General features: G+C 34.2%; 1 protein-coding gene across 3 annotated transcripts in view; it reads right to left on the bottom strand.

Moving 5' to 3' along the window:
- Positions 1 to 407: 407 nt before the first annotated feature.
- Positions 408 to 13,467, bottom strand: part of LOC107729333 (Kv channel-interacting protein 1-like) — a 54,014-nt gene continuing 40,954 nt past the window's right edge. For all 3 annotated transcript variants that reach the window (XM_016539800.1, XM_016539802.1, XM_016539801.1), the window contains exons 2-8: positions 4,906 to 5,030; positions 4,740 to 4,809; positions 3,413 to 3,483; positions 3,168 to 3,275; positions 2,963 to 3,067; positions 2,808 to 2,870; positions 408 to 1,231 (exon numbers count right to left, since the gene is read on the bottom strand). In XM_016539800.1, the coding sequence (XP_016395286.1) occupies positions 1,184 to 1,231; positions 2,808 to 2,870; positions 2,963 to 3,067; positions 3,168 to 3,275; positions 3,413 to 3,483; positions 4,740 to 4,809; positions 4,906 to 5,030 (590 nt within the window). In that variant the 3' untranslated portion in view covers positions 408 to 1,183. The remainder of the gene's footprint in view (positions 1,232 to 2,807; positions 2,871 to 2,962; positions 3,068 to 3,167; positions 3,276 to 3,412; positions 3,484 to 4,739; positions 4,810 to 4,905; positions 5,031 to 13,467) is intronic.

The following is a 13,467-nucleotide window of genomic DNA, read 5'->3' as shown; positions in this document are numbered from 1 at the left end:
TTAAGCACTCTCAAAAAACACAACTATCCTTATAATCACTGAAGCTGTATACACTGTGAAATTTCTTACATTGTACGTCCATCTGCGCTTTGTTGTTTATGATGAGAGAATTCGCAAGGGTCCGGAATTCAGTCAGCGAACGCTCGCGCACTCAACAAAACTGATGAGTTTCAGCAATGACTTATCTGAACGCCTCTGATTGGCCACTGCATTCATAAGCTCAACAGAATTGGGTGTGATTGGTTAAAATGCGCAACACTGTAAAAACGCCTAAAATGAAATACGGTGCAACATGAGCAGATCTTAATTTAATGCCACAATCGACACTGTCTATTCATATTCACTTTGTTAGCAACAGACGTAATAGATTTAATTTGTTTGTGCAGGGGCATTTTTGTCCAATTTAGTGGCATTCTTGCCCCAAGTCCCCGTGCCCAGCCTTACACACGCTCAGCCTATATGAATGCAGACTATCGCTAATAATGGACACGAACAGCAAGCAGTGATGGTCAGGATGAGGAGATGCACAAGCACATGACAAATACTGTCAAAAACAAACAGCGCAACACTGTCACTTCACAGCCGACAAGCAACTTCTGCAAAGCCGGTTAAATGACTGCTGATTGGTCGGTTCATGAGAAAACCACTGGTTATACTACTGGATTAGCATTCCTACCTAAATGATGGACACATAAAAATGGTCTTAGCATAAGATGTGCTGAATATCTGTTGCACATTAGCTGGAGAACTCTCACAGGTCGAGTGTATCGGTTCAGCAAACACGTACCTAAAATCCACCATAAACAGGTTAAAATGCATCAGATATCAGTGACATATTTTCAAATCCTTCACAGTAAATTCAGTCCCATGGAAAGAGCTCAGCTGGCTTCTACAGGACCTCTAGGAAACCCACTGGGCCTTTGACACACAATTACTGACATGCTCTTTTAACTAGTTCCATTTTTTTTAGGTATTAGTGTGCAAGTCTCACATCTGCAACATAACGAGGTCAAACACCAGGATTTAAAGGACACACCGCTTTCCCGGCACGTAAATCAAACAGTCGGCATATTGCCATGGTAACAAGGTGATGTCAAACTGTAACCATGGTGATTGGGGTAAAAGTTATTCCTCCTTTTTTGATCAGATTCAACAGTTCATTGTTTTCTTTCTTCCTGTGGCTCTATATCACATTCTCAAAGAGCTGCAATGAACTCATGATGTTTTCATCCTGAAGAGAAGAAATGTGAAGAGAAGAAAGAGAAATTCAATGAGTCACGGTTAAAGAAAGGAGGAAGAGACTGAGAGGAAGGAACACAAACAAGCTAATTATACTTAAAAACTATTATAAAGATGAAAAAAGAGCAAGTCTGTCTTTATACTATCGGTGTGTTCTAGTAAAAAATAACCACCTGATTAGACAAGAAGCAGCTTATGAATGACATGTAAAATAACCATTTACATTTCAGCTGCTGGTGTTGTGCTGCAAAGAATGAAAATTAAAAAGTAATGCTGAACCAAAATAACCAAATAATAAAACTAGTTATTTTGGAAAGATTAAAAATGTAAAAAAAATAAAAAATAAAACTAAAATTGTTTGTTTAGAATTTAGCGCCATCTGGCCTCACTTCATTAAATTTTTTTTTTCATTAGAATCAAAAGTAAAGAGTTCTAAAGGAGTTAAAAACAGGGTTATTACACATAACTAAAAAAAATAACTGAAACAGACTATAAAAAGTAAACTTATTTTATTTCAGCTATTTTCTCAACATTTCTCATTTTGATTTAGTTTAAAGAAAATCAGAAAATAAAATCAAATTCAAAATATTAATAAAAACTATAATATTATATAAATTATACTAAAATAACACTATTAAAACCATCACAATCCATCACAATCCACTACTTTTTAACAAAACGTTAGTCTGGAATGACCTAACTGATCAAATAAAAATTGAAAAAAAAAAAAAAAAATGATAACCAATTCAAATAGGGGTGGATGGTATGATTTCTTATTTAATAAATAAATAAAGATATACATTTTTGCATGGCTGTCAGTGGACAGGACTGATTTAACTAGTGCAGTACTCACTCTCTGACACCAGAGGGCACTGCTTACATTTAAGAGAGGAAGAAAGTGACAGGCTCCCAATGGAACGGAATACTAGTGTACTGCATACTGCACAGTATATACTGTTTACGTTTTAAAGAAATAGTATGTGAAGCAGTATGCTGAGAAATGTTTTAAACATGTTACATCGTCACAAACTCACTTATGTTTAATTCAGTGAGTGGTGTCCAATTATAATCTTAGAAATGAATGCTTTTATGTTATACATTAAGCATTTTAAAAGATATTAAAATTATGTTCACCTTTTAATAATCAGATCAGAAATTCCATGCACACCAAGTTTGTATACTGTGCATAGTATTTTTTGCAGTATGTATACAGTGCACAGTATGCAAATTTTTATGCATGGAATAACCAGATAACCTACTACATTTGCAAAAATGTGCAGTATACAAGCATACTTTAAATACTGTTTTTGCAGTATGTATACAGTGCAAAGTATGCATGAATACGGCACATTTTAGCAAATGCTGTCGCTCATCCGGTTATTCCTTGCATACTGCATTCATATTGCAAAAACAGTGTGACTAGTATGCTTGTATACTGCACATTTTTTTAATGTATTAGGTCATTTGGTTACTCCATGCATACTAAATTTGCACTCTGTGCACTATATACATACTACAAAAATAGTATGCATAGTATGCCATTTTGAACATGAACAGGTACTGTATACCTCTTGACAGGAGAGAATAAACTCATCAAGAGTGACGACTCCATCTCTGTTCTTGTCCATTTTCTGCAAAGAAGTGATTTATAATGCAATGAAAACAGACAACAACATCATCTTGTTGTACAGAACATTTTCAAGATGTACCATCACAAACTGACCTGAAAGAAAGCATCCACATGCTGTTTGAAAGTGTCTGTCTTCAGAGCAGGATACGTGAAGCGGCCCATCATGTCATATATGGCTTTCACTATATCAGTCATCTCCTGGATTGCATTATACATTTTGATCATCAAATTAAGCATTCAAATATCATCTTACTAAGACATATTATTGGAGATTTAGAGTGATGACTGATACACACACCTCTTTATTAATGTATCCGTCTCTGTTGATGTCGTACAGGTTGAAGGTCCACTGTAACTTCTCTGTTGTCGTTCCTCTAAGTAAGATGGACAAAGCCGTTACAAAGTCCTGAAAGACAGAGAAACAATGAGGAGTGATTTATCATTGAAGACACAATCATAAAGCCCTGCTGACACAGAAGTAAAAATAACAACAGAAGAAACAAAGGAGGTGAAGAACAATTGATAAATAAAGAGAAATGGCACCTCAAATTTGATGGATCCATTCTGGGAAGAGTCGAAGGAGTTGAACAAGTAATGTGCGTATGTGCTGGCATCTGCAGAAAGAACACACACACACACACACACACACACACACATAGACACACACACACACACACACACGTATAAACAGCTTTGAAGTTGAGAACCTCTCAAATACGTTTTCATAGTTAGCTAAGGACATTTATCTATACAAAGGTTATTGTTAATGTGAAACGGTAACACTTTACAATTGTATTCGTTAACATGAATAAAAAATACTAAACATAAAAAATACTTCAAAAGCATTTATTAATCTTAGTTAATGTTACACATTATTAAAATCAAAAGTTGTATCTGTTAAATTATTTCATGGACCTAAGCTAACAAGAACCAAAAATAAAAAGCTGTACATTTATTATGTAATGCTAACGAAGATTAATAAATAGTACAACAAATGTATTGATGATTGTAAGTTTAGTTAATGAATTAACTAACGTTAACTAATGGGACCGTACTGTAAAGTGTTACCACTAAAACAAAAACCATTAAAAAAAATTAATTACTTTAAATTAAATAAAAATATTAACATGAATAAATGTTAAACATTAACTGAAGTGAAATAAAATATATTAAAAAAACATTTTATTTCAGCTAGTTGCAAAGACAAAATTTCGCATTTTTGTTTAGTTTAAATTTAAGTTCTAAAATAACTAAATATAAAAAATAAAACTATATAGACAATCAAAATACTTTTTAAAGCATTTATTCATCTTAGTTCATTTTAACATTTAATAAATAAAACTAAATATTAACATAAGCGTTAAACTGTAGTAAAATAAGATTAAAAAAAGAAACTTATTTTAGTTAGACGCAAATACAAAATTTCTCATTTTCAAGTTGAAGTACTAAAATAAAACTAAACGAACAAACTAAAAAGTAAAACTTAAAACTATACAGACATCTTAAAAAATAATGAAAAATAACAAAAACACAACTAAATTACTAAAACTTTTCAAATTAAAAATGTAAACAGAATAAAATATCATTCAAATCAAAATCAAAATATTAACAAAAACTATAATACTATATAAATGAGAGTAAAACAACACTGATATATATCCTAACCCTAAACTTAACTCTCACAGAACCTGTTGATATCTGTAGTTTTGAAGCAAAACATAATTTGGTCATTTTATGAGCATCTGAAAAAGTGAGATCCTGCTCACAATCACTGTAGTAGTTAAGGATCATTTTAACTAATGAAGAACACTTTGCAACTATATAATCAAGTGATTTGACACAGACAGATCAGCTGCAAACACACACTGACCGCCGTGAGGAAAGAACTGCGAGTAGATCTGTTTGAACGTCTCCTCGTTGACCACACCACTGGGACACTCCTGACAAACAAGCAGAAGAACACACACGCTTGATTTTGACAGAGGAGCAGACAGACCATCAGGAAAACACGACTACATGTGTGTGAGTTTGCATACGTTTTTAAAGCCTCTGTACAGCACTTTCAGCTCTTTCTTGCTGAAGTTGGTTTGAGCCTCCAGCTGCTCCAAACCCTCGGGACGGTGACACACCACAGACAGCTCCAGATCATCATACAACTTATCTAGACAGATCACAGCAGATTTACAATACAACATGGGCAATACACTTTATTTACTTAATATGATGCATTTAAATGTGAAACAGAAAAAAAAAAGAAAAAAAAAATTGGTAAAAAGTGTCTCACTGCAGAGGAAAATACGACATTTTTATTATCATATTAAGACTAACTTAAAATAATAATAATAATAACTACATAAAAAAGTTTGTCAAGACAAACAAAGAAAAGTTTCTCTTTCAAACAAGAAAGCCGGACCAGAAAGTTAAAGTTTGAAAAGTTTAAAAAGTTTAAAGTTTGATGTTACTAACATGTTGCTAGCATGTTGTTAGCATGATTAGCAAGTTACTAGCATGTTTCTATCATGATTAGCATGTTACTAGTATGTTGTTAGCATTATTAGCAAGTTGCTAGCATGTTGTTAGCATGATTAGCATGTTAATAGCATGTTGTTAGCATGATTAGCAAGTTGCTAGCATGATTAGCATGTTACTAGCATGATGTTACCATGATTAGCAAGTCACTAGCATGTTGCTAGCAGATAGATAGATAGATAGATAGATAGCGTTTGAATGAGTTTGAATGGGTTAGAAATAGTACATAGAAGGGAAGTCTGATTGAGTCTAATGGGCTTCAATGTGTTTAGATTTAAATTTTGATAGTTGGAGTTTGAATAGTCTTGGCTCATTTGAACATTCCGTCAATGTAAGTCTATGGGATTTTTATGATTTTTAATCTTCATTTTTATGAAAACTGTAAGTCTGATCAGAAAAGATATAGTACACTCGGTCAGATCAGTCTGAAGATCTGGGCTGAGTTTGGAGTTTGTAGAGTTAAAGCTCTAGGAGGAGTTAGAGTCAGAAATGTTAGCAGCACAGCAGCAGCACTATGGCTAAAGTTTGCAGTCCGTCTCCCTCTGCTTTCTCCATCACTCTTGATTCTCTCGATTATTAGCCTTAATAATCTTACTTTCCTCTCACTTTCATTCCATTCTCTTTCTGTGTTTGCTGAGCCCTCAATATCCATCATTATATACACGCAGCCAGTGCTGTCGATATCTGCCCGTCTCTATAGTCAGAGTATGATTGCTCAGTCTGTACCTCGTCATCTGTCTTCTTAATTTACAGTCTTGCACTGTACTCCGATATTCTGCAGTTGTGTAATCTCTATTTAGGGCCAAATAACATTCAAGTTTGCTTTGTTTTTCTGTTGTTTCAGTCCAATAGGGTAGATAATTTTCTTTTTCTCTCTCTCTCTCTCTGTCTCTCTCTCTCGCTCTCTCTTTCTCTCTCTCCCTCTCTGTGTGTGTTTCAGAACTATTCATGGTGCTGTTTATCAAATTTTCATTATGCAGAACAATCAGAGTTCAGGGAAAATTTGAATTTGACCCCTTTTTTTATTTACATTTACATTTAGTCATTTAGCAGACGCTTTTATCCAAAGCGGCTTACAAATGAGGACTTTTCACATGACAAAGGTTTTTTAGTGACGTGACATGTGGCCAAGTATGGTGACCCATACTAGGAATTAGTGCTCTGCATTTATCCCATCCAAAGTGCAAACACACAGCAGTGAACACACACACACCGTGAACACACACCCGGAGCAGTGGGCAACCATTTTTGCTGCGGCACCCGGGGAGCAGTTGGGGGTTCGGTGCCTTGCTCAAGGGCACCTCAGTCGTGGTATTGAAGGTGGAAGAGAGCGCTGTACATTCACTCCCCCCACCTACAATCCCTGCCGGTACCAGACTCGAACCCGCAACCTTTGGGTTACGAGTCCGACTCTCTAACCATTAGACCACGACTTCCCCTTATTAAAATTAAAACTAAAATTAAAATTATGGTTTTAGTTTTAGTTTACTATAATAACCCTAATTCCAATTTAAAAAATGACACAAAAGTAATAAATAATTACACATTCATTTTGGCTATGTACACCATTTATGCCCTGATGTATTGAGTAATACTACAGATCTAAATGTATTCCATGTTCAACGTCAAAAAAATAACAAAACATTTTTATTATTTGTTTCATATTGCTTCATTGTGAAAAACAGGTTGAAATGTATAAAATATGGGGGAAAAAATTACAAAATGTTTTTAAAGTTTATCATTGGTTTAAAAAAATCTAAATCTAAATCTGACCTCAATTCATTAAACATTTTGTTATAAAAATATCATAGAGGACTTTAGATATTGCCAAACAAATTTAAAATTTTGATTTATTTGAGTTAAAATTAGTTTTATTTCACATGACAAAGGTTTTTTATATGGTTAGTTTAGTTTTATGGTTAAATTAGTTTTATGACATGACAAAGTCTTTTTTAATGGTTTTAGTTTACTATAATAACCCTAATTACTGTACAATTAAAAAATGATACAAAACCATTAAAACAAATAGTTACACATTAATTTTGACTATTTACATCATTTATGCCCTGATATATTAAGTAATGCTAGATGTCTAAATGTATTCCACGTTCAACAAAAAAAAATGAAAATTTGTATTATTTGTTTCATGGTGCTTCATTGTGAGAAACAGGTTAAAATGTATAGAATATGAAAAGAAACAATCTGCAAAAGGCTTTTAAAGTTTATCTTTGATATGAAAAAAAATCTAAATCTGGCCTAAATTCATTAAAAATATTTTTACATGAAAACAGATTTTAATTTTGCTTTCCATCACCTTAAAATGTCTTCCTGTTTTCAAATAACTTCCTAATAAAATAAAAAAATAAAATCCTGACACCATAATCTGAATATATATAATATAGTAAATTAGAGTATTATGGGATCTGAAATGTTCTACTATGGTCAATAAAAACATTATTTTATTCAATTTAATTAAACAAATTAATTAAATACAAATTAATTTGGGTGGCATTGCACCTAACACCCAATGTTTCTGGATGTATATGGCTAATTCATACTGGGAAAAAAAGTATAATTTGCAACTGCATCAATTTCATTACATTTTAATTCTATGCTCTTAAATGCAAAATCGCAATACTTCAATTCACATTCATGCATTATGGATTCTGAATGGCACAGAAGCCTGCTTCTACAAAAAAGTTTCATCTGAAGATATGGCCTTGTTTAGGGATCTGTGCCTTTTTGCATACGGACATCTGACTGATAAGTAGGGATTGTGGTTTTCAGCAATAGTGTACACCCTTAATTTACAGAGCATAAAATGGTCTTTAAAATGACAATAATATCGCTTATCGCAATTATTTCTGGGGCAATATATCGCACAACAAAAAGTTGTTATCGTGACCGGCCTAGGTAGGACATTAAGAACAATGTCAACTCACTAAGTGTGTGTGTGTGTGTCAATGCACATTTCAGAGAAGAATGGCAATGAAATATCATGGTTTGTTTGTTGATCATAGCAGTGCTACCATACAACAATTATACTATATATAACTATATTATATTAAGCCCCATGTCCTCCTACAGAAAAATGACCGTTATGGCCAAGCATGAGTCAACACACACACACACACGTCTGGTTTGCTATCCTTGTGGGGACTCTCCATAGGCGTAATGGTTTTTCTACTGTACAGACCATATATTCTATTGCCCTACACCTAAACCTACCCCTTACAGGAAACTTTCTGCATTTTTAGATTGTCAAAAAACTTAATTCTGTGTGATTTATTAGCTTGTTTACCCGTGGGGACCTCAATTTAGGTCCCCACAGTGACATGAGTCCCCATGAGTCTGTGTGTATTCAGGTTTAAGTCCCCACCAGAATAGAAAAACAGGTACACACACACACACAGCACTGCAAGTTTGATTAATGAGCCTCATTTAGATGGCACAGTTCATGTACGACACACAGAGACAACAGAAGTCATATTTATACACATTATTCCAGATCTAAATATATCAAAACTTAATATTATTAATTAATTAATAGCCCATATTCATATTTCATAGAATCATAAATTACGTAAAGTACTTTTTTAGTTTATGAAACCACGTTTCTACTGTCATTGGGTTATATCTACAGTACAAATTTCTATTTGTAATGCTTAACCTTCTGATACCTGACATCCACTAGTTTTAACCCTATAAAGCCTACTGTACCATATTTGATACTCAAATAAGGTCTCTAAATTATCAATGATCAAAACTTTGCTGAAAAGCCTGTTGAACACAATCTATTAAATGCCTTCTGTCATCTGACTGAAAGTTTAGACTCCACGTTGTGCCTAACAACGTTCTCCAGCCGCGACTTATTCACAATACAGCACGCCTGGCCTTATTGGCTATGATGAACATAAACATTGAGATATTTCCTGATTTAATAATTCTATTAGGAGGTTTAAACTGCCACTAGATGGAGACAAACAACCACAAAACCAACAAGCATCACCTGCATTTTGACATTCAAATGCATTTACTCTTAAATAATAATGAATAAATACAAAGTAAATACAGCATACCCACAACTTTACTACAACATTTCATTCATGTGTTATATGGCTGCTTTATACACAGACTCGTTTTCAGTGTTACACACACACACACACACACACACACACACACACACTTCACTGTAATCCTCCAGTTTGCATAATCTGAATTAGCATAATCTTTTGTATTACCATAGCAATTGAGAAGAGCTCAGTTTTTGAGAGCAAAATAAATCCAGAGAAAACACACACACAGCTGCTGTCGACAATAGCATGAGAAATGACACTGCGAAAATCAAGGCCTGGCAGACACATCATTAATGTTAATCACACACACTTCTCATCACCCCAGCAGTGTAAAAACCCATTACACGCCGTTCCTCTTCAACCATCTTCCTCGAGCTGTATTAATGACACACACAGAGGACACTTTCTGTGATTTTTCACATTATGTGCATGTGTGGTGGATGTATACAATGAGGCAGTAAAGTTTGCCTCATGTGTTTATGAAGAAATATTTTATCTTACACCATCAACAACAATAAACCAATAGTATAATATTTTTGAATTCACCTTGCTGCTAGGTGTCATGATGAGAGCAGGAGTCGAAATTAAGCATTAATTTAACTCATTCACCCAAACAATTCACACATTGCAATTCATTTTATTCCAATGCTACCAAAATTAAATCTGGTGGCATTTGAGTGGGCGAGTTGATTGTTTGAGAAGTAGTCTTTCAGTAACCTCACACACACACACACACACACAAAAACATTTAGCTAGTCATCTATGAAGTTATATCACAGACTTCATTAGCAAGGATAATTACAAAAGACTAAACCAAACCTACAGTTTATTCACTGAACGTCTGCTGCATACTACACAAAACAACTAAAACGCACTTTCTTAAAGGGACAGTTCACCGAAAAATTACAATTGTGTCATCATTTATCCACCCTCAAGTTGTTACAGACCTGTATGAGTTTCTTTCAGCTGTGAAAATATTTTAGGTCAAAGTGGTTCGGTTGACCAAAAAAGTTTAGAAATCCCTGTTTTCATGGTTTAGGTTGTCTTATATCATCAGAGCGCAAAAGTTTTTTGAAGAATGCTGTTAACCAAACAGTTGCCAGTAGCCACAGATTGGGGGGGAAAAAATACCATGGAAGTCAATGGCTTCCGGCAACTGTTCGGTTACCAACATTCTTCAAAAAACGTTTGCGCTCTGACGATATAAGACAACCTAAACCATGAAAACAGGGATTTCTAAACTTTTTTGGTCAACCGAATCACTTTGACCTAAAATATTTTAAGTCTCCCTGAGATTAATATTTCAATAATAATAGTTCAATATTATGTTAATATTTCAATAACTTTAACAACACATTTGCATGTTCACGGTTCTTTGATGTTGGTTAATAGTCACATGACATTTAAACTATAGATGTGCATCCAGGCACATTAAGTGTTTAAATAGCTTAGATAAACTCTCAACACCACACAGAGAAGAGCTTAGAGCTTTTCTGCTGCAGTTCTCCATCAGTGTCCAAATCACACTAGAGGAGGCAGACAAAGAGAAGGAGAAGAGAATATAACGCCAAAACACTCATACCAGCAGTCAACCAGATATCAATATCGGAAGAACAGGGTGACTGATGATTAATATAATGGCAATATATAATATATAATATATATATATATGCAGAAAAATTCACTAAATACTGAAAATTATCCACTGACAGGCCCAGGGAACCAATTGGACATAACTGATGCTTATAATCTCAAATTATTCATGTGCCATCTGAATTAATCAGCCCATCTGATATATGCAAACACATTCTTATAGTGTTTTTAACACACAGAGAGAACCTTCCAGAAGGGTGATTCAACAAACAACGAGCACAACTTGGAGTGAATAAACTGTGTATGTGTGCGTGGTTGTAGCATTAAGACGTAACTGCAGGCAGTGTGGGTGTTCAATTCAAGACAACTGAAATATTCACAAGTGGAAAACCCACAGCCGCAGGTCTAACACACACACACACACAAAGAGAAAACCCATGAGACACATGCTGCATAAACAAACTAAACCTAAGATCATAAATATTAAATAAATATTATATCATATTTTACATACTATAAATATATGATAAACACTGTATACAGTATTATATATTTTATGTTTCTAAATATATTTCATATATTTAGATTATTTAACATTCTTCTATTAAAGTGATCTTACTGTGAAGTGTTCATCAATTCATGCATATTTAATCAAAAGTGATGAGCTATTCTGAAGACGCTTCTGTCAGATCAATATCTCACTCTCTGCTTCCCATCTAAACCGATCGCAGCACACATCAATCAAATCTGTTGATACATGTAAAAAAAAATCTACACAAAATAATGTTCTGTTTAGCAGCATCATATGACCCCTTTAATATGATTTTCCAAAACTGTTCAGTACTATTCACTTAAAGGGATAGTTCACCCAAAAATGAAATTTCCCCTTATGATTTACTCACCCTCAAGCCACACTAGGTGTATATGACTTTCTTCTTTCAGATAAATACAATCAGAGTTATATTAAAAAATGTCCTGGCGCTTCCAAGCTTTATAATGAGGGTCGAGATTTTGATGCAAAATAAAAGTGTATCCATCCATCCATCATAAAAAGTGCTCCACGCGGTTCGGGGGGTTAATTAAGACCTCCTGAAGTGAAACAATGCATTTTTGTAAGAAAAATATCCATATTTAAAACTTTATAAACCATAATCTCTAGCTTCCCCTAACTATGCGCGTTCACAAGAGAGTGGCGTTCCAGCGGATGACGTCAGATGTAGTGGAGCACTTTTTATGATGGATGGATGCACTACTTTATTGGGATTCAAAATCTCGACCCCCCCCCATTCACTGCCATTATAAAGCTTGGAATAGCCAGGACATTTTTTAATATAACTCCACTTGCATTCGTCTGAAAGAACAAAGTCATATACACCTAGAATGGCTTGAGGGTGAGCAAATCATGTGGTAATCATGGGGTTTTCATTTTGGGTGAACTATCCCTTTAAATTTGCTTTTCCGCTACATTTCAAACTGATATGCTCCTTTACAACTTTACAAGTTGTCATATAGTATTCAGTTTTCCCACTTATAAATACAGTTTGATTTGGTTAATCATGCGCTCAAAACTCATTATCAATTTCTGACTTGACTTGATGGCACATTATTCCAGCCTGAAACTCCCTGAAACCAGACAATTTTGAAAAATATCATTTTTGTGCAAAATGCTTCAGACGGTGTATTAGCAGTTATTAATTGATAAACTGAATCATTGGCAAACCTGCATCTCAAGAACAAAGACACCAGACTCATTCATTTACAGGCCTAGACTGAAGATTCCACACAAATGAACAAGAACAAGAAAGCAACGAGAACGAGTGAGAGATTAATAGGGCGTATCAAGCTTCATTTATGGATCACTGTATAGTTGATGCCATATTCCTGATGCCTTGACCCATTTCCCTCCAGTGAAGCTGCATATTATTAATGAAATTAATGTGTGACTTCAGCTCTCAGACATGCAAACGATCAGTTTTGGATTTGTTTGTTTGTTTGTTTAATGACATGCCAGATATTTTTTTAAAGATATTTTTTATTAAGCATAAGTTTAAGCATAAATTAAAGATTTTACATTAAAATCAAATCAGAATCAGAAAGAGCTTTATTGCCAAGTGTGTTTACACACACAAGGAATTCATCTTGGTGTCAGGAGCTTCCAGTACATAAAGTACAAATGTAAAAATTTAATAGAGAACCTAAATAAGATTTCGACTTTTAGATTTTTCCTAAACAATTCTAAGACTAAATTTGGATTAACATGATTTAAAACCTTTTCAAGGGTAGCAACAGAATTAAATGATTTTCTAATCAGTTTTGGAAGCTTAACATGTAGCTTCTGCTCACTACAGATCGCTGTGTGTGTGTGTGTGTGTGTGTGTGTGTGTGTGTGTGTGCGCGCGT

This window comes from Sinocyclocheilus rhinocerous, unplaced genomic scaffold (genome assembly GCF_001515625.1).
Source record: "Sinocyclocheilus rhinocerous isolate Xijiao unplaced genomic scaffold, SAMN03320098_v1.1 scaffold428, whole genome shotgun sequence".
NCBI lineage: Eukaryota > Metazoa > Chordata > Actinopteri > Cypriniformes > Cyprinidae > Sinocyclocheilus > Sinocyclocheilus rhinocerous.
The sequence above is the reverse complement of the archived record's forward strand: the minus strand, read 5'-3'. Positions and strand labels throughout refer to the sequence as shown.